This window comes from Dermacentor albipictus, chromosome 1 (genome assembly GCF_038994185.2).
Source record: "Dermacentor albipictus isolate Rhodes 1998 colony chromosome 1, USDA_Dalb.pri_finalv2, whole genome shotgun sequence".
NCBI lineage: Eukaryota > Metazoa > Arthropoda > Arachnida > Ixodida > Ixodidae > Dermacentor > Dermacentor albipictus.
This window is the reverse complement of record NC_091821.1, coordinates 183,503,759-183,528,439: the sequence shown is the minus strand read 5'-3', so window position 1 is coordinate 183,528,439 and position 24,681 is coordinate 183,503,759. Positions and strand designations below refer to the sequence as shown.

Below are 24,681 nucleotides of genomic sequence, written 5' to 3'. Positions count from 1 at the left end.
AAGGGTTTTCTGGTCCATAAGAATGCTACTTGGAAAAAAAGAAAAGGAGAAATAAATTACATTCGTTCTCGGCTATCGCCTTACAGGGTATAACTAGTGCGTCATTTATACTGCGAGAGAAGTTAATATTTTGCATGCATCTCGTGCTTATACAGCATGCCGCGAAGACGATGAAGTCATCAACTTGGACTTTCTGCCGAGCAGCTGCTGTCTTTTTTTTTAATGGGGTTTTACGTGCCAAAACCACTTTCTTATTATGAGGCACGCCGTAGCGGAGGACTCGGGAAATTTCGACCACCTGGGGTTCTTTAACGTGCACCTAAATCTAAGTACACGGGGGTTTTCGCATTTCGCCCCCATCGAAATGCGGCCGCCGTGGCCGGGATTCGATCCCGCGACCTCGTGCTCAGCAGCTCAACACCATAGCCACTGAGCAACCACGGCGGGTCAGCTGCTGTCATTCAACAAAGGCTCACGAACGATACGCACACCCCATCTCAAGGGTGGAGGGGGACTCATTAACCAAGTAGTAACTCGGAAAGGGGAGGGGGCGACAGACGGGGAGGAAATGTCTCTCGGACCCATAAATGCTTAGACCCGCCTTTGGATTGGCTAGTGGAATGGACCGTCTGAATCGTTCGGAAGCATGTTTAGGCGCATGTTGATAGCAAAAGTCCTTGTATACGCTTTTTTTTTATATTAAAGCAAACAAAGCAAGCAAGCATATCCGGGGACTTGATACATTTGGACGAACCTCGTGCAATGAAAAACTGTGCACACCAACTTGCTAAGCGGCTTCAGTTATTCGTGCGACATCACGACACACTTCGCTGCGAATTCGGACGGCAGGTTGCCATGATTTTCGCTAATTCTTTTTGAACACGTGACAAAAGTGCAGCGGAGGGGCATTCTCGGCACATTACATGGGCCCAACAACCACCAATCTGTACCGCCTCTTATTGCGTAGCGGGCCCGACTAGAAAGAACTTAAAGGACACTTTACTTTGTGCCACAATCAGGCTATAGATTGAATATAGGTGGTACATTTTATTTATAAATATTTATTCACAAATTGCGTGTGCAGAACATCAATATGCATTCGTTGTTGTCGTCTCGGCCACAGTGGCCGTGCATCACGTTCCCTCGTCCACCTTACTGGCGATCTCGAGCAGCAGGGCCTTGATTCCTGCCCAGGTCTCCTCGCCCGTTGGCACGATCTGGTCGCGCGGCAGAGTGAATCCGTGGCGACCGGTGTCACGCAGCTCTACTGTGTACGCGTACGGAATCTGCGCCTCGCCCAGGGCCCAGTCGTCCGAGCCTCCAGAGGCGACGTCTGCAACAACGAAGATGGGTCGCGTATAGGAGCTCTCCCTCCCTTTATACGCCGCACTACTTACACAACATACTGGTGGATGTCCCAACGTTGTACTTGGTACCGTGAACCTTCTCTAGCGCAGCCGTGGCGACTCTTGCTGCGCGGGCCTGCATGGGACAGAGCGCTTGTCAGTGGGCACGGTGGCCGCCCTGTCCAGTTTACCACCCGACCCATAGTAGGTAAAGAAAAAAATGGCTGTGGCTTAGCTAAGGTTAAGCCCAGGATGCGAAGCATACTAGCCTTTATTTTAGTTGTTGAACCACTGTTTAGCCTGGTGAACTGCTGTTGCTTGGCTATATTTGGTTCGGCTAGACGAAGAAACAACTCATGCAGGCGAGCGCACGAGCTGAGACCCGGCTATGTAGCTACGCGGCCGCAAGCGAGCGCACGAGTTGAGCCTCCGCTTTTGCAGCTGTTATGACGTCATATGGTAGCTACGCGGACGCGCGCGGCGCAGCAAGGAAGAGCGTGGTTGTGCGGCTAGTATGCTTCGCATAAAAATGGCCAGGCTTAGCTTGGTTAAGCCAAGAATGCGTTGCATATTGCGCGAGTTGGGACCCAGCTTTTCCTCCGGCTGTCGTGACGTCACGTCACGTGGTTGCGCTAAAGGTCAATGGTGGCTACCCGGCCGCGCCCAAGGGCTGAACTGAGTGATTGCATTATGCAACGCATAAAAATAGAAGCAACTTAATAACAAACATAGCAGTCTTAAAAGAGAATAGACCCACATATGAGACGCGCAGCAATGAACAATGGCTCATACCCTCAATGGTAGCTACGCGGCCGCGCTCGGCGCAGCAAGGAAGAGCGTGGTTGTGCGGCTAGTATGCTTCGCATAAAAGGACAGTGACACCAGCCCCATTAGCTCTAAGAAGGAAAGACAAGATGCGGAAGAGAATTGCAGCTCCGAAATATTTACATATGTAACGTGTTGGGCATGCAGTCCCGGATAAAGTTTTACTAACATAATGTCGACATTTTGTTGGTGCATTGGTGCATTTCTGTTAACATGATCGAGTGCGCAAATAAACCAAAATCACAGAGGGTAATTAGGACAAGACTAGCGCTAGTCCAATCGATGTTTCCTTGCGCGATTTGTCGATCGCACAAATCTATATAGCAAAAAAAAAAGAAAGAAGTGCAGATCCCATGCACTGTGCAAATGATTTTATGCGAAGCATTTTGCAGCTGCTTGGCTATCCAGCATTGTTCGGGGTTCCGCAAAGCGTTACCATTTGGGCCAATGCTTTTGCGTAATTATGTGTAATTATGTAATTATGTGTATGACGCGAGTATGTGTGTAGTACGTGCGACGACAGCAGCACGACGACGACCACGTTGAAGACGATCGTACGGCGGCAACGGCACGATTGCTGGTGGGAGCCGTTCGAGGCGAATTTATACGTGCCGATTGTCGGGCTCAACATAGGTAGTCAATGGGGGCGATAGAAACACGGACTGTGACGTGATCAGCGACTAAGTGTTATACATTCGTACGTACCTATGTCTATATTTATGTAATGTGTTATATGCATGGTAAAACAACGACGACATTTGTATTCCGGCGAAGAAATGTTATTACAAGGTTAACTTGGAGCCTATCACGAAGTCGGTGCAACGTCGCACAGTTTCTACGTAGCGTTAGCTGCTACCGGGAAAGTACTGGGGAATGTGGGCCGAGTCCGGAAATAGTGCAGTCTAACAAGGCGCCCCAAAGCGCGAGCTGTCACGAAGAAAGAAGACGAGAACGGGGCACGGGACGCACGCGCCAAATGTTTGAAAGAGCTAATCGGTTTTGGAACGAGAGAAGTAAGCGTGCGATCGTGGCCTAATGGATGTATGAGCTCAACCTTAGCCGCCACACTGGCTCGCCGTACTATAAATATGAACTTGCATGTTTGAGGAAATTTTAATTTCAGATATTTTTTTTCTTTATTGACCTGGGTGTTTTAAGACAGCCACTCAAAAGGAAATGGCACTGTGATTGCGAATGTGTTGCGCTGAAGTTGTATACAGGCAAAAAAGAAGAAGGCTGATTGGTCGAACATCTCGAATTAGAGATCAGAGCCTCTTCTACGTCCTCATATTTCGCGATGTTCCCTAATTCAAGAGGTCTAGTGTTTATAGCACCAGGCTGCTGTGCTTGACGGAGGAAGTTCGATACCACCATTGCTCACACTAATTTTTCTTTTTAATAAAACGAGACAAGACAGGAACCCACCTAGCGCGAAGTGCTTAGAATGATGCACATAATGCTTTCCATTAAAAAAAAAAGATCCAACGTAACTTTGGAATAATGATGCGAAGCTTCTTTGAGGCAGCAGCGGTACAGTGGTCGCGATACGCGCAAGAACTCGTCACCTGTGGCTGTTAGCTTTCTGTGTCATGAGGACGAAGGCTATGTGTGATCCTTGTCGAGAGAAGAAACACGCATGATAGCGCATGAGCGCACGAGCGACAGCTCATAAGCGCAGTCACGAGGTTTTCATATTTCGTGGGCTTTCTTTAAAGGCCGAAACACACACACACACACACACACACACACACACACACACACACACACGCCCAAAAGGATCGGTCGTCTCTGAACCGCCTCTACAACGCACCGAAACGCACTTGGCCCTAAAGTGAATATTTAAAAAAGTGCACAATTCATCTTCGTTAATTAACTAATTAAGCGGAATATAAAAGATACTCTAAGGAGCGCCACTTGACGACAAACCACATGCCGTTGGAAACACTCTGTATACCTCTAGACATATTGCACGTGCACGAATTATACATTTCTTTTAATGCTTTGTCTTGATATCGTTGTGACACAACAGACAGTTAAGAGACATGGCGCAAATTAAGACGAAGACGGGCATCTGGGCTTGGAACAAGCTGGTTTCCATCTTGGTGGCTGCGCTCCTTTCGTAAATACATTGTAATTCGTTCTTTTTTTTGTGTACGTAACGTAGTCATTGTCACGTAACATAACAGTCACGTAACAATAGTCATTGCTGCTAATCCGATTATGCCAATCCGATGAGTTAAAAAACAAAGACAAGAAAAAAAAACGAGGTGGGGTGGATGGGGGAGGTGATTCATCCATGTTGTGGGACTGGCAGCGTGCTTCGCATCTCAAAACGCGGCCGGAGCTCCTTACGCCGCACCACTTTCGTGCACAAAATACTTGGCGCAGGAATCCGTGCGAGCACTCACGAGTTCGAGGTAGTTGGCCGGCTTAAGTGCCGTGTAGCCCCACGGCGTGAGCCAGAGCTGCGAGTACGAGTGGAAGGTGATGAAGGCCATGATCTCGCGGCGCCGGGCATAGACGAAGTTCGCAATCGCTTTGGTCTCCGGCTCCGAGAATGCCTTGTTCCCGGCGAAGACCTCCGAGCACGCTTTGCTGCTTGAGCCGCCCGCTGCGCACAACAGTTGCACGGTGAGGCACACGAGCAGCCGAAGCGTTCTCTGCTTCCGTCGGGACTGGAATGTCCAACTCGTGCAACGGCAACAGACACACGACGAACAAAGTAACAGCTGCAACATGTACAAGCTTAAGTTAATGTATTAACTGGGACTTGCAAGTTTGTTGCTTGGTTATTTATTTACTTATTTGTTTATTTACTTATTTGTTTATTTACTTCTATTTCTAATTTATTTATTTATTTATTATCGCAATTATGTGCTAGTTCGTATGCATTGTGTTGTGCATTTAACTTTTTTTTCTCTACCTATACTCCGTTTCGTAAATCAAGTGCAACGCTGTGGAGGCTTGAGATACAGTGACTCCTTGCAATGACTGCGTTCACCCTTCAATAGTTCGTTGTTTTTTGACCGAAACGTTCTTGATATAAGCTCATCCCTGAATAAAAAAAGAAATTCCTTAGACACAAACAAATCATGTACTTATGGGGCTGCTAACGCGTTGTTCGAGATCAATTTGCTTTTCGTTGTTTTTTTTTAATTGCCAACCCGTCGTGGCAGCCTCACGTGCACGCTCGCGCGAGCAAAACGCCGCTGGCGCGCAGCGAACGGAACGCGCGGGCCGACAAATTTCGGTGAGCCTACTTCTTGCGTAGCTCCCACAGCGTTGCACCCGATGTGCGAAGCGGAATATAAATGTGTTTGAGCAGCCGGAAGCGCGCTGTTCTGACCTCGTCATCATTTTGTCCATTAGTCACGTGTCTGCCTGCGAAGGTGACTGGGAGCGCGCGGCTCCAACAAGGCTCTCCTAAGATGGCGGCAGTTGCGAAAGTTGCGCTGCAATGTAGATGAGCTTTGCGTTTTTTGGTTGTAGAAGAATACGCAACTTTCCCCGAGAAACACGGGATCGAGCTCTTGTATAAGTGGTTAGGTTACGACCCGTACTGGAAATACTTGTGCACTGTGTGGTCCTTCGGCTGCCTTCAACAAAACTGAACGAGAAAGAGTACAAAATACGGCTGCCCGCGCTACTTGCTGGAAGAATAAATCAAGGAAAAGAGAATGAGCTCTTCGCTATTAAAGAAAATGCACTCGGCTAAGAACCACCAAAACATACATATTTCACTCACAAATATATTTTCGGCGCACAGATTATATATTTCATCACCGTTTAGATATATGTTCGTCCGTATTACATATATGTTCAAGTACAATCGTCTATACTTACATTTAGGCGCACGTTAGGCGGACAGAGGACGAAAACACACGTGTACTTAGATTTAAGTGCACGTTAAAGAACCCCAGGTGGTCAAAATTTCCGGAGTCCCCCACTACGGCGTGCCTTATAATCAGCAATTGGTTTTGGCACGTAAAACCCCATAATTTTTTTATTAATAAGGCGATTCGTCCTATGCGTGTTGCCTCCAGCGGCGCGAGTGCAGGCCTGCAAAGTGCATTGCCATCTTGCAGCGGACTAGCGTCGTCCAGACGACGTCTCGCGCAGGTGCGCCTCTGGGATCCGTGACGTTCGGTGACGAACGGCCTGCCGCAACTCGGTTGCGCGGGCGCCCTTTGCTTCGGCGCCTTTTTTATCGACGGTTAAATTCACTAACCACACACACAAAAAAAGAAAACCGGGCGAAATAGGAAAATAAAATTACTCCCTTTACTAATAACAATAAGACGCGACAAAAATTTCGGTGGGTTGTTTCGAGCATTTCAGCTATCTTGCTAACAGACGAGATGCAAGAAAGATGGAGGACGCGTGTTTAACAAACATATGCTATGCGAACCAAACCAGAGAGCATGATAAGTTACCTGGGGTGTTAGTTTTGTTCATCACTGGCAATACTGACGGCTCTCCCTGCCGTTGCTACTTTCATTCGACGTGTTTAGCAAGCTGGCGCTGTGGTAACTATCTAAGCTGATGCCTAGTTCAGCTTGAGCACGTCTGCCATTCCCGGCTATGACTTCTTCGCTTGCACGAAGCATATAAATTTTATTGAGCTCACTTGCTTAGATAAAACATCGCCTGTAAAATTGTTGAGGCGTCACTGCATAAAGAGAAAACCCTCAATTGGATGTCATCTCTGTGTGAAAAGTAAGCTAAAAATTATCTTTGCGTATGCGCCTCTTCCACTAACGACCGACCCCTATACTTTGATCATATCCACGCTTCGTAAGTAGCACCGATGAATTCGTTGAAAGTCTTTATGAGCAGGGAAAACAGGGTGCACCGGGTGCACCTTCTCAAAATTCACTCGATGGTGACTCGAGAAGCAGTGGGGGCGACGTATGAATATTCCTTGCGTGCAATGAGCAGTCCAGCACATCACGCTTCCCAGGAGCATGCATTCCTTCGTGCCGCCCCAATCGCCGCGTTTCAGGTTGCACGGCCAGGACATAGCGACGGCCGTGCAGGAGCGTGCTGCGGCAACTGCAGTTGTAGCGAAACATGCACGTCGCTGCACGAACCCTTGTCATTCCTCCTGCATGCCGTCAAGAGAAAACCAGCGACTACGCGGCAAAGTACGGCCCCGCGCGCGCGCGACATACGCAGACGTGTGATGCTCGGTCCCCGGCTTCCTGCACCCGCGGCACGCTTGCTGTCAGATGTCTTCGTATACTCACAGCTCCATTTGAAGCCGAAGTTTCGGTTCGGGTCGGCACCGCGACAGATGAAGCTGGCGGTCGTGGACCTCGTCTTCCGCCACAGCCGGTTCTGCAAGCAGCCGGCGCCATTGATATGCCCCGCGTCGCTCACCGACAAGCGAAGAAGCGCGCATGACTCACGAGGATGTGCGTGTACTCGTAGCCGTCCGGGTTGGCCACCGGTAGACCGTACACGTCGAAGGTGTCCAGAATCTTGGTCGTGTCATTGTCATTGCTGTAGCCGCTCACCAGCTGGGTACCAGAGGAAAAATGACACGGGCTCAGGAGTTCGCGTCGTTGCGGTCAAACCACCACCGACGGACCCCACTCGATTGGCCTGGAGGCCGAGCGGCGCGTTAAGGCCTGACCATGCCCGCACTTCGAGGACATCACTGTGTCGCCGCTGTTTCAAATGTGCAAACGAGAGGTGCAGACCGGTCCCCCAGGTTTTCCCTGACCATATAGTGAATCCAACACGTCCGTTGTTGCCTCGCTTGAGCTTGGATGAGGGACCGGTTCGAATTGTTCGTCTCGAATGCTTTTTGTATGTGTTATTAGCTCTTACGGAGGCCAACCAGCGCCATCTGCTGGTATTTTCATGCTTGTGCAGGCTGCTCTTCTTGCACGATCACGCTTCACACAGCAGTGCCTGGTTCCGGTCAGAGTCGATGTGCAGTATGTGCCATGAAAAGTCTATAATAAGTTGTGTGCGCAGCTCAAAGCCCAAGTCGGCCAATAGGCAGGAGTTGACGATAGCCGGACGTATTGCCACCCATAGTCAGGGAAAATCTCGGGTTTCGTCGCGTATTTGCCGAAGCCCTTGCGATGACCAAGAGCTCGGATGAGAGAAAGCAAAAGGCGAACGTCTTCCCTATTTCCCCATTCTCCATTCCCAGTTTTTTCTTGCATTTTCGTTTATTTGTGCAAAGACACGATGCACGATGCTCGCTGACATTGTGAACTAGTAACGAACGTTCGACATTAGCCACTGCGTCATAATACAAGTAAATCTACTGCAGCAGTGCTTTGGAGGGTTTTTTATCTGTCTATGCGAAAACGTTTGTATAAACTGTCATCCTTGTTTTTTTTTTAATAATGCGTTGCACTCATGGAATGTTCTCATGCGCAGCACATACATTTAAGAAAAACGCCGTATACTTCTGGAACAGGCTGATGGCTAGCGCTTGGCTTCATTGTTAGTTTACTGTGCTGCTTACAGAACTGCACCCTGAACCACGTCCGTAGGTGCTGCATGCGGACACGCCATAGGCCTGTGTGCCTTTCGATGCGGCCCAATCTCATGGCCAGACATTCAGCGACATTGTTTCTATCATATAAACATCTTTTGGCGAATTATTGTTATGCTGACTGCAAAGAAAAATCATTTGGCGGAAGAACTAACGTGGCGACTGTGCAAAGACAGCGGTAGATGCCTCTGAAGCGTGTAACGACGAAAGCACGGACTATGGTCAACAACTCGTGCATACGAACCTCTTCAAGGATGTACATGACTGTCGCGGGGGAAATCCACTCCCTGGCATGCATGCCACCGTCCAGCCACACGGCTCTTTTGGCTCGTCCTGACGATAGCTGCGCAAGGAAGCGATGAAAGTACAGGAGTATAATACAGGAGCTCCACCCCACGGAGCGTAAAAGAAAGATCCTAACACAATTTGCTGCTGATAGTCAAGGTTTTGAACAGTAGCTGCACACATATCTTTGTGATGCAAAATAGAATTGATGGTGAGCTCAAAATTATATGCCTCCGCTAAAAGAAGTCGTCTTTTGGTTCACTTGTGTTGCTTGGCGTGTAGGACTATTCACAAACCATTTTCTAGGCAATGTTTGTGCAGTAAAAAAAAAAAAAAACACACACACATTCACTTTGTTAAGTGTGTGTGCGCTTGCTTGCGTACGTGTGATTGTTTTTCGCTTTTTGTTATTTTCGACTGGTTTTAATTATAAGAATCGCATGGAGTATAAGCGCAAATCGGCCGTTGTAAGTATATTTTTAGAAGAGGTGGAAATCACTCTCACGACAAATACAAATAGCAATCAATGTCCAGGCAACAAGGTAACATTTTCCACAATCAACTTTTAATTGTTTTCTTAATAATACATGCAGCGATTGCGAAATTGAAGCCGAGCAGTATATATAGTCATGTCAGCTTAGCTGAAATCCTAAGACTAGCACCACTTTCGAGATGTCCCGCCCCCAAATTCCGAAAAACGAGAAGCATGAGCGTTTCATTTAACGTAGTTCCGAACTGCTTGAAGGAAAGCTTTTGGGAAACTATCATCTGGAAGAATTATTTATTTCCCAGCACATTTTGTACTCTTGTGATTTCTCAGAAGCAGACATGGCTTCGCTACTGCTCGGCTTCAATTTCACAATCGAAACATGTGCACTAAAGTGAATGGCTAAAATTTAATTACTACCCGCCGTGGTTGCTTAGTGGCTATATGGTGCTGGGCGGGATCGAAACCCGGCCACGGCGGCCGCATTTCGAAGGGGGCGAAATGCAAAAGCGCCCGTGTACCTAGATTTAGGCGCGCGTTAAAGAACCCCAGGTGGTCCAAATTATTCCGGAGTCCCCCACTATACGGCGTGCCTCATAATGAAATCGTTGTTTTGGCACGTAAAACCTCACAATTATAACAAAAAAATATAGTGTGACGCGCGAGCAATGAATGTATGCGGAGTTCATTTATGAATGATTTCCTGAATATTTTCCTATTTAACATATGTAATGCATTGACTATTGCGCAAAGTTTATGTACTACATCCGTTCTAGACTCACCTTGACAAGCTTGAGGTCACGGTTTTCAAATGATTTTCCAATGCTCATGACGTTTACCAAGGACTTTCTTCGTAGACTAAATGTCTGCAAATGGTTGTGGATCTTGCCGGCAGGATATAAAAACAAAAATTGAAATTATAAACAAGTACAATTTCATCCACATGCACTTGATCGCAACCCTAAAGACACACGCGCGAAGCGTAAGAATACGGTGATGTTTGGAAGGGTGGTTAAAAGCATCTCGCCATGGTTTCTCATGTCGCAATGAAGTTTTTTTTGTGCGATTCTGTATCTACTAGAAGTTCCATAAATATGGGAAGCTAAGCTAACCAGCCTTTCCAAGGCCCTTTATTGCTGTTTACGTAACTTCTATACCAGAGTGCGCTACTCCATCGGTCCCCCCACCGCCCTCTTCTTGATTTTATACCTATTAGGTAATTTCATCAATGAGTTCAACTAACATTTGCATATATACCTGTAGAAAATTAAATAAGAAGCCTCTGGGCTGTGTTTTGTAACAATTGTTTTCCTCCCATTCATTCATTCATTCATTCATTCATTCATTCATTCATTCATTCATTCATTCATTCATTCATTCATTCATTCATTCATTCATTCATTCGGTTACCCTCAGGCATCTTAGGGTATTAGAGAGGGAAGTGGATACAATGTTAATAAATGCAATACGATTGACAACCATAACAGGAATGATGTAACAGTTTTGTAATTACTTACAAACCAGGTTCGTAGCAGCAATTCTAACAGCGCTAATGTCTCTAATGGCAGCAACACTCTGTGGAAGGCGGTTCCAGCACAAGCATGGGCAAGTAATATAATGAGTCATGATAACATTTAGTATTCGAGAATGCAATACTTTCTTTGTGGTAGTAATCAATGCACGTGGAAGTGTCGGGTGGTTTTGTTATTAATTATTCTTAGGTAATGAAACGTGATAATAAAGCTTATGAAATAAACAAAGGCAGGAAACATTTCTTGGATGAGAAGGGCTGGGTAAGGAAAAGGTGTCATTCATAGCTGTAAACACTATAGCGGTGCGATTATAGTTGGAAAGAATGAAACGTGATGCACGGTTTCGTACCCCGCCTAAGCCTGCTATAAGTGATTAGAAAACAGGATCCCACATAGCTGCTGCATATTCAAGTTTAGGGTGGACCAACGTGTTATCAAGCTGTAGTGTGAGGGATGCACGGGCTCGAGGAAAATTTCTGCAGAGGTGACCTAACGTACGACTGGTATTGTCAGTTATGTAATCAATGTGAGTTTTCCGAGATGAGTTATACGAGGTGTGCACACTACGGTATTTCTATGGGCATACCAATTGGAAATCATTTTTATTTCAATGTGAAAGGCTGGGTAACTAATATGTTGTTGACAAATGCGGATAAATTTGCATTTGTTAATGTTTGATTTCATGTTCCATAACTGGCACCATTCATAAACCCAGTCAATATCAGTCTACAGTATAACTGAATTTGAGTCACTTAATTTTTCTATAAATGACGCAGTCATCGGCGAAAAGACTAATGGAAGACGTTATGTTCGTGTACAAGTCATTTATGAAAATCACAAAGAGCAGAGGACGTATTACGGCGCCTTGTGGTACGCCTGAAGTAAGTGACTAATAAGAGGACTCGGTGTTATTAGCTTTTACAAAGTGGGAACGATTTGTGAGCGTACCTTGCAACTAGGCAACAACTTTACTATCCAAATTAAAACTGTGCAATTTAGCAAAGAAGCATTTATGCGTTACTTTTGCAGATGCCTTACAAAAATCTAAAAATATACCCTCTATAACGGACCTCTAGCCAAGAATGGAATGTAAGTCATGAGTAAAACGCAAAAGTTTCGTTTCACACGAAATTGTTTTCGGAATCCGTGTTCATCATTACTAAAAAAATGAATTGTCTTCTACAAAGTTGAGAGGAGATACGAGAGGAAACAACATGTGCCGTGATTTCGCATGGTATGGTGGTAATTGATACTGGTCGTTGGTTCAAGTGGTTCAAATATGAAGGAGCTGCATACATTAGTATTATTGAGAAACATAGAACTGATGTCCAAATCAGCTGACGAGGATATTTTTAGGTTCTACATTATTTTAACAATGCATGTCAAATCAAAACAAATTGAATGCATCGGGATAAATTCAAATGTAGGATATTCATGAATACCAAAACTGTTATCGCTAGAGAATGCCGAAGAAAACGTATTATTTAAGACGTTGGCTCATTTTTCGTTGGGGATTAATTTTACGTCCGGTGGTTTAAGCGTTATATCACGAGTATCGCTTTTGCTTATGATCTTCCAAACATAAAAGGAAGGGCATTATTAAAAAATATATATATGTCCTTTGTCGCTTTCGTTTTTTTTTTTTACAATCTGCATTCACTGAACGATATGTATCCCAGCGTGATTGCAGAACAAAACATTAGTTTCTTCTTGCTCGCTAACTTTTTCATTGACTGGTTAAACCAAGGCGCGTGCTTATTGGACATTACCAGCTTTAGTGGAACAAACACTTTTATGAGGGATGCAACTTCGTCTTTGAGTAGCTTCCAGTTGGTGTTGACAGACCGCTCTGAAAAGCCCTGCTAGATTTCACCCATGAACGCAGATAACTCACGATCGATCAAAGCGTCATCAAGGCGCGACGCTCCTCACCAGGCCAGCGTCGTGAGACTCCTGGTAGTTGTCAAGGCGCTTCTTGTGCTGCGCATCAGTGGTCGAGCCAACCCGCCTAGTCTCAAAACAGCGTCTGAGGAGCTTCATTGCAACGCTTGACCTTGTTCTCGCTTTCAGTGCTTCGCCCTTCGGGTGATACCGCCTCTTTTTTTTATTACTATTATTATCATTTATGCTCTCAGGATTTCTCTCTCCGTGCATCTTCTTCGCCGGTTTCTTCTATAGCACTTTCGTTGCGATAAGACGGTTAATGATTATATTGTTCCTGCAGAGGGGAGGAGGTATGTAATTTGCGTCTCGGGCACGTGTCTTCAACGCTGCGCGCCCGGTACTTCCAGGTCACGAACGGCATGCGAGTTATCGGCGTGACATAGCATACTACACAGGAAAGTAGCGAGCGCTTTCAGTAGCGAGTTTTCAAGAAAGAAAACGCGAGCTAGACAGCTGACGGTTATTGTTTGAGGACAAGATACGCCCCAAGGGGTATAAACTTTTTTAGAGAGAGTAAGTCCAGGAACTATAATCCCTTACCACGCGCCTCGCGATACATAATACATGTCTTGCCTCATTATGGATGCGTTTTTCTTGCCTTTCGCTTTGAATATTTGTTCATGCTTTTCCATCTTATTCCTCCTCTCTTTGGTTTACATACCCCTATATATTTGTACTTTTCAATCCTCGCTGCTTCGTTTCTCTGTGTTGTGGTCGTCTGGTCACAAGCGTCATTGTAGCTTTATTTCTTCTACTGTACCTAAATCCGAAAGCGTTGCCCTCCGCTCTGCGAATATATATGCCGGGAGCTGAATATTTTTCTGGCTATCCGTAAAGAAAATAACACACTTGGAAGACGTTGCTTAACCCCAACGCCGTCTCATTTAGATTATGTACTTTATTCTAGCTTTCCTTCCGTAGCTATCGTGTGCATAATAAAAAGCAGAGGTAACAAGTGCCAACCCTGGCGCAAGTCTTACCGAACGTCAACTGTCTTGCTGCTAGTTAGCCTACCCACGTCACCTGTACTTTAGAAATCACAATACATCGAGAGCCCTCTTTGTTTACAAATATACAGGTTGTCTATGATGCTTTGACTTCGTGTTCACACTTACGGTGTTCAAACGTTGGTAGTCGGAAAAGAAGCTTCGAGGACTTCTCAAATCGGGGACATCACTGCTACTCATTGTAGAGTTGTTTATTTCTCTGAAATAGAAGGTTAAAAAGAAAGGTCACTTTGCGCTTGGAGAAAGCATCAGCACCCAAACACAACGTTTAAGCGTTTGTAACGACTTCCGTTTGGTACACTCACATCGCCCTATCAGTATTTTCTCCTGCGGAAGTAAGTCTTAGATATAGACTTCAACCAACTCACGCAGTAACATATTCTACTTAAGTATTATGTGTACTTTCTTCCCAGTCCTTGTGGATCATTTTCTAATCACCCTGAGATTACAAGGATATCACGGGGCTGCGCACGTGGTGACTAAAGGTGGTATACGTGCCCTTATCTAAGCGCAAAGGACCAAGTTGTGCCGAGGATACGCGAACTGGAGACAGCGGAAACGAAAGTACGTGTGTTAGGTCGCCCTAAATTGATGCGTTAAGTTTGTTGCTGACAATACGTACTTTGCTATTGCATATTTATTGTTTTTACTTCCGATAGCAAGTTATAGTTCGTGAATCCACTATCTGAAGCATCTTACGTGTCATATGTGTCTCTGAGATTTATGACTGCGCAAGATCTTACTTGCCATAGAAAGGTATACTTGTTTGCACTGGTGCGGTGCCATCTTCTCCGGAGCCTTTTGTCCATCATATGTATAATCACGCAGAAAAAAAAAATGCAGAAGACGCAAACGTGTGCACCGCAATACCAGAGACAACAGACGCCAGTAGCCCACTGCATGCTAGATGGTGCCACAATACTGCGCCACAATACCGCAGCAAATACAAGTGATATCACCATATCATCTACGTTTTTTTTTACCGTTAGTTAGACAACGTGCACCTGAAGGAGCGACTGATGAGCAAGAACACGTCCGTCAGCAGAACCGTATCCAAGAGAGTCCTGGATTTGGTATCGCAAGTCCTCTCAGTCACAGTTTTATGCGAAGGGTCTTTAGTATTCGTGATTATTCAGTGTTCTTTTTTAAAGCGAAGGCTCTACTATGCCATGTCTCTCAAGGTCATTCATCGCGTCGCAGTGACCTTGAGCCGCTGGAGCGCAAGTGTAGCAGGTGTGACGTCACGCCACGTGCTCTGCTGCGGAGAGGCGTCGCAGCTGCGTTCGCTCAGAGCCTCACCGCTGTGTTACCACCTGACTAGGCGAGGGTTAAAGGGATAAATGTAGTCTGAAGTAGAGTGAGCGCGTGCACACGTTACATCACGTTGGCGAGAACAACAGCGTCTATAGTTCGACCAATGGTTCGACACACTGACGCAGTCAACGTAACCGTACGCGGCCAACGCGCTCCGACGCGGCCAGCGTCGAGCGACGCTCGCCTGCGCGCCGATAACGTCGGAGTATCGTCGGCGCCAGCCGACGATAACGTCGTCTGGCGCTTGGTCGCTCAGACTCGCCATGGATGGCGCGCCGGCTGGGCCGTCTATGCGTTCGCTTCAGCACAAGCGACAGGCTGAATTCAATCATCCGGTAGATATAGCTAGCTAGACGGCTGGCTGCGAAATCTCAAGCAAAGGCAAAGTTGCCTACTGAAACACCGGAGAAAAGGGAGTCCAGATTAGCACGTTATAGAGAAGCTTACCAAGCGTGGAAGCGTGCCAAGATCACAGCTACTGCAACTGCGGCTGTCGTTCAGCAACACGAACAAGAAGGAGACGAAGTCGTGGATAGAAGCAAGGAACGTTTGACGAACCACACCCTTTGGCCGGCGGCAAGCTCGACTGCGACGGCCAGGTTTCGCCGCGACTTCACGGACAATCCGTTCGGCAGCGTGTGTAACGTGTGCGAAAGACTGTGGCCTAACTTTAATGAAACACTGTGTGCATAGTCGTTGCAAAACCAAGTGAAACAGACCTTTGGCTCATGATAACTAGCTTTGCGAGAGTTAAACCTCAGCCATTTTTTTTTTAGAAATGTAAATTAAGGTTTCCATGTTCCGCATTTAATATAGGGTTTTTGTAATGTTTTGCATGCAGTCCTTCCTGCATGAGAGGGGGGGGGGGAGCTCTTAGGGCCTGCAGTATACTTTCAGAAACAAAAGCAATAAAGAAAAGTAAAATAACTTGCGCCGCGTCTTGTGTGATATTAAAAATTATGGGGCTTTACGTGCCAAAATCACGATCTGATTATGAGGCACGCTGTAGTAAGAGATTCTGGGTTAGTTTCGACCACCTCGGGTTGTTTAACATGCACCTAAATCAAAGTACACGGGTGTTTTTGCACTTCGCCCTCATCGAAATGCGGCCGCCGTGGCCGGCAATTGATCCCGCAACCTGGTGCTCCAACGCAACACCAAAGCCACTAAGCAACCACGGCGGGTTGTACAATATCCATGGGCTTCTTTAGTAGGAGTTTGCTGGGTAATCTAGCCCGCGATAGCTTAGTGGCTATGGCGTAGCGCTGCTGAGCTCGAGGTCACGGCTTCGATCAGGGCCGCGCGGCCGCGTTTGGATGGGGGCGAAATGCAAAAACGCTCGTGGTACTTCGGTTCAAGTGTACGTCAAAGCACCCCAGGCGGTAAAAGTGAATCCGGAGTCCGCCACTACGGCATGCCTGATAACCAGATCGTAGTTTTGGCGCGTAAAACCCCGGAATTCTTCGGCGAGTAATTTCGCCACTTCGTGAGAGAAAACGGCGGAAGGAACATTGGCTGAATGATTCCCACAGGCGCGCTTCGTCACACAACAAAATCGTACTAACGAAGATAGCTGACATCACACGTGTCAGTGTCGGAGCTGAGGGTAACGTGCCGGAAGTTCCAAAGGCAGGGCGGCAAGAACCGGTTGCATGAGCTTGCGCGCACTCCTGACACGAAGTTCGCAATCTTGGTAAGACTGAAAGACTTATGTGAAGAAGCCAACTTTCAGAATTTAGCAAAATGTCTACACAGTGCCCCGTCACGCCTACTCCAAAAAGCGCTTTCTCACCCACTACCACCCCTCCACCTTACCCCCGCTTTTCTTTTTTGTCTTTTTTTGAAAGGACCACTTACTGCTCGAGGTCACGAATGAGCACCTCGCTTTGAATGTCCCTCCAGTGCAGCTGGTCGAGGAACTGGCGCTGCTGGTTCGGTGAGACACTCACGTCCACGAATCGATGCACACGTGACGGCTCCAGCCAGAAGTCGAACTGCGTCGCAATGTCATATTTACGTCACGCACAGCGACCAAGACTTACATTTATCCGCCATCATGTTTCTAGCGCTTTGGTTGTAAACGACTACCTTTGTTGAGGTTTTTTATTATTTTTTTACTGATTTTTAAAATAGAAATTAGACAAACTCATAGCACACGTGCACCTTTTAACGAAAAGCAGAAGCGACGGCACTATATTCGGTACCGTAGGATGAACGCATAGGTAGAACGTGAGGACAATATGTAGCCTCTCAGCAAGACACCTGATGAGTTCGCACTGGTGGGTCGGGAACGCAGAGCTGCACATTGCGAAGCCCCAAAAATTCGCTCTTACGAGGTGAACGGAGAAAGCCTACTCTTCCTGCTCTCATCATTCGCATCTTTCTCTTTGCTTCTTCCCTTTTTCTTCTTTCTTTTAGTCGTTACTGCTCACTACTAAGCATTTTTAGTCATTTGTAATCAATTGTGGTCATTACAAGCCATCATTAGACATGTTGGTCATATCAGTCATTAGTAGTCATTACAAGTAATTTCAGTCATTATTATTCATTACTGGGCATTACTAAGGATTTTAGTCATTTCTAATGAATTGTAGTCGTTACAAGTTGTTGTTAGACATATTGCTCATTTCGTAGTCATTACTAGTAATTACTAGTCATTTCAGTCATTATTAGTCATTACTGCTCACTACTCATCATTTTTAGTCATTTGTAATCGATTGTGGTCATTACAAGCCGTTGTTAGACATGTTGGTCATATCCTAGTCATTACAAGTCATTCCAGTCATTATTAGTCGTTACTGGTCATCACTAAGCATTTTCACTCATTTCTAATCAGTTGTAGTTGTTACAATTCGTCGTTAGACATATTGGTATTGTGCGCACTTCTAACACGAAGTTTGCAATCTTGGTTAGGTCGAAAAAACTATCTGAAAAGCCAACTTTCAGAATTTTATGTCGGCCCTGTGCCTGGTTGCGGCAGACGAAACGGGCCCTGGGTTCGCACGTTGTGTAACGCTACAGAGATGGCTCCAAACGGAGCGGCCAGCCGGTCGATCATGCAGTGAAGTGTGATCCACACTTCACGGCCCTGTGCACTTCACTGCACAGGGCCGGTATCGTAGTCACTAGTAGTCACTACAAGTCATTTCAGTCATTATTAGTCATTACTGGTCATTACTAAGCATTTTAGTCATTTCTAATGAATTGCAGTCGCTACAAATTGTCGTTAGACATATTGATCATTTCGTAGTCATTACAAGTCATAGTGGAAGTGGAGAGGTCTACATATATATTCAGAATTTAGAATGTAGTGAGATGAGGCCGGCACGGGCAAGAGCTGTCGCCGTCTCGACCTCTACAGCCCTGTCCCTTATTCACTCCTTCAGAGAAAGCGAGATCGTCTCCTCCAGTACCACCTCTTTCAGTCCCAGCTGCCGCCTCCCCGCTCGCGATTTCATTTGATGCTATCACGTGACCACGGAGGGCCCGCGGTGATTACGTAAAATTATGCTGAAATTGTGGAAGTATAAGCGACGCTTATCGTTGTTCGATTGTCTTGTCCGTCTCTCGCCCCTATCCAGCTTTTCGTCTTTTTGCTGCTTCCCGTGCTGTGTCACACTTCACTGCCTGATCAACCGGCTGGCCGCTCCGTTTGGAGCCAACTCTGTAGCGTTACACAACGTGCGAACCCAGGGCCCGTTTGGTCTGCCGTAACCAGACACAGGACCGCTATAATATGAGGATTCCTTTCCGCTCAATTCTATTCCTTTCGTTTCACCCATCGTTCATGGCCGGCCGATCCCCATGATAACCACGGACGAACAGCGAAAGTTAATAGCCCATTAGAATAGAATACATACGTTATACCAACTCTGTTGTGCATCCGCCGCGGCACGGATGACGTCATTACTGACGCAACCAATCAATTGGCACCAAGCCCTATCAACGCCCCTACATATAACCTCCTCCTCTGCACCACACCCCTCTCCAACCACCAAACCTTCAAAAGCCGTCCAGCTCCACAAATAAAGCTTCGCTTACAAAAAGCGAAGCACCCGCTCCACCGGACGCAAATTGTGGCTTTCCCAAGAGTTAGCGTTGGATCAAGGACCAACGCTCGCTCGGGCCCGGAGTGCCGCCATGTGCAGTTGCACGGGACTCCGTGATCGCTTGGCCCGGCGAGATTGCAAATGAAATGCAAGTTTCTCTCTCTGTCTCACTATACCTACCCTTATAGCATTTTCTTTATTTACATATCTGGCACGAATAGCCTTGCAAACAAACTGAAAGGATCATACGTACTCCATCGACTTCGCTGTTTTCAAGGTCAGCCAAGTACTTCAGCTGCTGCACATCCTTTGGGTACAGCCTGTATACTGTATACCTGCGACACAAGCGAAAACAAATACATTCGGAAGACGAAAATTCCTCATGAAAGGCAATAAGAGCGTTTGTTTTTCAGCGCGCTATTGAAAAAGAAACGAAAAAAAAAGGTCCAAGGGCAATAAAATCGTCGCCGCGCACCGTACGTGCGCGTGAAAGCTTGCGACGGTGCTCCAATCTCGTGCACGTAACGGCGGAAAGCCGTGGCCTGCGCGAGGGCAGGGAGGGGGCGCGCGTTCTACTCCGGGCGGCCTGGGCGGCCGCAAGGCCCCGGCCGGGCCGCTGTATCTTGAAAGTCATCTGCAACGGGTACGGAGTCCGCGCTGTGATGTTTTCGCGGCGTACTTCGCGTTGATGCGAGTGGCTGCACGAACGTCAATTCGCTCGGCGCTGCTGCCGCGTTTCCTCACTGCAGCGTTTTGACAGCGAGTTCCCACGGTCATCGAGTGAGATCTGTTCATGTTTGCTTGTGCGCGCGTGACACCATGCTTGTTAATTTAGTTAATATGCTTATGTTTAAAAGTTCATATTGCCGATAAAACTATATCCTTACTTCGTATAGCTGTGCACTAATCTGTCATCGCAATCGATGCTTCGCCTTTCGGGCGAAACTGCAACTTTTTTTTGTGTGTGTACGTGGCACTAAAGCTAGCCCTGGGATAAAGTCACATGTAATAAAAACGCTTCCATTAGTGTCGGAGAAAGTTTGTACGTTAAAATTGCGCTTACTACGGCGCCTAGCTGCAGATATTGCGCTCACGGGATAATGTCTTTAATTTCTGTACAATGCCTGTTTTTTAGCAGCGTCGCAAGTCCATTTTTTTCGCCATCTGTGGCCATTTGTTGAACTTGAGATTGTGCGGGGCCTGGCGAAACCAAGCTGGTTTCTTGTTTACTTGGCCCACACACATAGTAATATGAAGCTCTCTGGGCCCACGCCATGGAGGAAGGAAAATATTCCTTTCCTTCCGCCATGGCCCACGCCGTGACCGGTCCTTTCCGGGCCTGAGAGTCTACCCTGGGATACGGTGCCTCGATGCGCGCGCCGGCGGAGGGGCTCAGCGCCACTCACGACCATGGCGGCAGGTCACAGGTGGCTAGTTTTCTATTCTTGCACTCTCATTTCTCTTCTTCCTGGTTAAAATGTGAAATTTATCGCAGTTTTAACCGTCATTCATAATTTACTCTGCATTTGAGCAATAAAAGTTAATTTTCTAACGCTTTTCTTGAGTTCACTGTCTGTTCATGGTTCATTCATGGCTGTTACTAGAAATCTATCCACTTTGCTTCCCTGATTGTTCTGTATTATCGATTTCGAAAAAAGCAACAATAAGTTAGCCGAAACGAACACTGCACCGCCGCCGTGTTAGCATTTGTTGGTCGATGCCTGATCAAGGTGTATATGGAGGCATGAGGTGTGTTTCGATGTCAGAACACACACAGTTATTGTCTCTCCCATACATTGCTTTAGCGCTCATACTGAAATGAATTTAATTTTATGCGGTAAGTCCCCAAGATAGAAATCACAATTAAGGGCCGGTGTACTAATGTTATAATTTCTCGAATTTCGAATTGAATATCGTGGCTCCCAATTGACTGTCTAAGACGAGTAGGTAGTATTCAGTTTTCCGCGATCGCGACTTTGACAGTAATTAGGGAATTATTTTTCCTGGGCAACAATGTTTTTGTGCAGGGGAACTCCAACTACCTAAATATCTTCTAATACTGTTCCGATTCTTGTGCCGCAATTTACATAAACGTTCTCAATAGGAGGTTCTCATACATTCTTTAGACTGTGTGAGAATGAGTGAGAAATTGCAAAATGAAAATAGAATTATGTCACTGGCGCCACTAGACGTCAAACGCAGCCTCAGCTACGTTTCAACGATTCAAACAAAAAGGTAAGGAAAACCTGCAATTGCGTTCCCTGTGTTACAGATTCGTGTTATGAGCTGATCATTCGCTTCATTAAATGATGTCGTTTACTGATGCTGGTAATAACACTGCAGTCCGATAAATGAATACTGGTAAGCGCATTTTCAAGCCGGGACAAGAGAAAGACACCGACGCACAGGACAAGCGCTAAATCGCAAGTAAATTTTATTGTGAAGATTTCGCCTATTTAAATACACAACAGACAAGGATCGCGCAATATGGCGCATCGGTTGTCTTGATGGACATCGGGCTTGCGCAATCCTAGTCTGCCGTGTGTGTTTTTCGCTCTGTTGTGCTTAAGGCACAACAGAGCGAAACTCGCCGAAGACAGTCGACAAAATAAACCCTATACATTGGCGTGACATATGAGACGCGAGAGCTGCATGTATTATGTGAGGTAAACTTCAAGAATAAAGGTTCAAAACATTGATGAACGCGCAACCTCTTCATTAGTACAGCTTCAGTGCACTGAAGCATAAAGCTTCACTTTGCTTTTTATCAAATATGCTGATCGTTCTTTTGTTTTTGCTTGCTTTTCGCGCTTGTTGTTCGAGAATCACATGTCGCAGATACTGCAATCCCGCCGCTTCGGCTGGATTACTTGAAGAGGGAGGTATTGTTTCCATGTGGAATCCTGATTGCATTACATGATTACCACTTTCACTTATTAGATGTTAGTTAGGAGAGAATGTTGTTTCTAGAGAGCATGTTGGAATGATGGAATTGAAGCTGCACTTAGGCACTCAAAAAGTGTCCGTAAAGCTGGCACCAGCTTTTGAGACAAGTTCCTCTATGAAACAAGATACACTGGAATTCTACGTATTCCTGGTCCCCATAAAGCCTTTTAGGAAATACTAAATGGGATGCCTTATTGGTAACGGATATGTCGGAACTCCTGTTAGTCTTAGAATTTCTCCTAAGCAAACATGGCCTGATTACTCTGTCTTCCGCAATTTCCGGCTACTAATATAATAAACTGTGTACAGTCACACTATACTCACAAACACGCACACGCGTACGCAAGCAGACATGTATCATGGCGGGCAAAAAGAACAAGAAAGAGCCTAGCCAGTTCTACATACGTATACATACATACCAGTTCACAAGCAAAAATGTTTTTTGCACTCTACTTATTTCCGCCAACAAATTTATCGCTACTTCGCGAACTCTGCAGCCATAGTGCATTTAGACCGGCGCACCATGAGTGGCATGTGACAGGGAATTGGGTATCCGCACGTGGTACGTCGAGGCGTTTTGTGCAGCAGTGATTTCTTATGGATACAGCGCGCACGAACGTGCTCCATTCGTATACAGGTGACGCTCTGCAGCAGTCAAATGAAGACGAGCGTATGCTCTTCAGCACTATTTTGAGGCGATAAAGGTTGTACACAAGCGTCTGATATAACTATAGGCCACACATATCACATGACTTTGACAAGGTAAGGCACGACCACGCTCCTGTTTTCCTTGCCAATGTGCAACGCGGATTGAATGCTAATGTACACTACATAGGCACGTATGCACTGCACTACACGAGCACAGAAGAATACGAACTAGTAGAGTGCGTCTGGCGCAAACGCCTCCTCGCTTAAATGCGTATCTTGTTGAAATGTGGAAGTACGACCCCGAGTTTGTACTTCCACACTTCCACACTTCCTTAAATTTGTACACTCACTACCACCAAAGCATGTTCGCACTGGAACAGTAAGACTGAGTTCAGAACACGCGGTAAAGGCGTGGCGCGGACTATAGGCGTAGTACCCGAGGTTCCCAGCGATAAATACGAATTGACAGCTCCTAAACATGCGCCTGAACATGCGTGCTCGCGTTACGTTGCATCCGTGGCTCCTGGCTTTCCCCAAAAGGCGCGAAAGGAGAGGCGTCAGCGCGAGGTTGGAGGAGGTTGCGCGAAAAACAAACGCGTTGCGCGCGTGCGCCGCACGGCTTACCCGTCGAAGTGCACCTTGCCGTCGGGTCCCTGCGGAGGTTCGGCGCCGCGCGTAGTCGCGGAGGCGAGCAGAGCGCACAGCAGGAGCAGCAGCATGTCGGTGGAGCAGTGGGCCGGCGCGAGCAGCAGCGGCCGAAGCCAGGACGGGAACAGGTTCGTTTTTGTCCCGTTTTGCGTCTTTTTATTCCTGCACCGTCAGCGCGACAGGTCACCGGGCCAATGCAGGTCACCTCGTTCATGTCGACGACGCTCTCCCCCCGCCTCCAGCCATGCGGGGCCCCGGCGCCTGAATGCAGCTGCGCGCACTCGCTGACTGATGGACCCTTTGACGACAACCACGCGCTGAGCGAGCGCGGCGGCCCGTCAGTCAACACTCTCCGTGCCCACTCCCGGTTCTCGGGTTGCTCTCGCCGTAGTTCACTTGTACCCAAGTCAGGGGTACAAGCACCTGGCACGCACTCTGTAGGCATACGCTAAGGGCATGCTGCCGTAGTGCCACATTTCATCGGACGAATACGGGCCTTCGGCGAAACTGGCCACAAATAGGAAGCGCCCCGATTTTGATCGGCAAAATATGCTTAGAAAGATGACTGCGGAGCGTGAACGAATATCTACGGGTGGCTATAGGTTACCTATGTACCTGTATAAGAAAAACTGTTGACTCGCGACGGAAAAAGAAAGAAAAAGAACCAGGGGTCTTATGCAGGAAGGCCCGAGTTTGGCGAAGTTCTGGATCTCCGCGAGCTCTGGCGAAGCCCTCAGATTAGTGAGCTAATGGTGTCGAGGCATGAAACTCAATCCTCGGCACGCCTCCAGTTTGATTAGCTTATCTAGATTCACTCTTGGGTCATCATCTCTTGGGCGTTACCTCATGGGCGGCCGAAAAAGGAGGAGTCGATCAGGTGGTCAAATCGTCAGTGCTTCTTTCATTTATGTATCGTTCAACCCAGTCCATTACTAACATGAACAAGTAAGCTATGGAAAAATTCGAGGACACCTATAAGCTCTCCTTACGAGTTGTGAATGTGAAAGCATTAATGTCCAATTAAACGCCGCTGATCGGTCCTTCTAGTTATGAACTCCTCGCGGGCAAGCGAGCGTGTTGGTATTCTTGGACGACGCCTCCTAGGTAGCGCAAGGCCGGTGCACTTCGATCTGTGA

At 46.8% G+C, this 24,681-nt stretch overlaps 1 protein-coding gene across 1 annotated transcript; it reads right to left on the bottom strand.

The window, feature by feature from the left end:
- Positions 1 to 1,061: 1,061 nt before the first annotated feature.
- LOC139056135 (carboxypeptidase B-like) lies at positions 1,062 to 23,927 on the bottom strand. The gene is made up of 11 exons (XM_070534038.1): positions 23,522 to 23,927; positions 19,557 to 19,638; positions 17,112 to 17,248; positions 14,049 to 14,139; positions 10,240 to 10,341; positions 8,930 to 9,028; positions 7,580 to 7,690; positions 7,418 to 7,508; positions 4,580 to 4,782; positions 1,398 to 1,482; positions 1,062 to 1,333 (listed from the first exon to the last, which is right to left on the bottom strand). Exons 1-11 carry the CDS (start codon positions 23,614 to 23,616, stop codon positions 1,134 to 1,136), a joined length of 1,296 nt encoding a protein of 431 aa, XP_070390139.1. The 5' UTR covers positions 23,617 to 23,927; the 3' UTR covers positions 1,062 to 1,133.
- Positions 23,928 to 24,681: the final 754 nt, after the last annotated feature.

What these genes read in the sequence shown, in the direction of transcription:
- LOC139056135 (XM_070534038.1), bottom strand. Translation starts at nt 23,616, where the DNA reads ATGCTGCTGCTCCTGCTGTGCGCTCTGCTCGCCTCCGCGACTACGCGC. An exon ending in CTCATTCGTGACCTCGAGCA is followed by an intron (nt 14,140 to 17,111) that starts GTAAGTGGTCCT and finishes CTTCTATTTCAG; the next exon opens with AGAAATAAACAACTCTACAA. An exon ending in CGGCCAACTACCTCGAACTC is followed by an intron (nt 1,483 to 4,579) that starts GTGAGTGCTCGC and finishes TGTCCCATGCAG; the next exon opens with GCCCGCGCAGCAAGAGTCGC.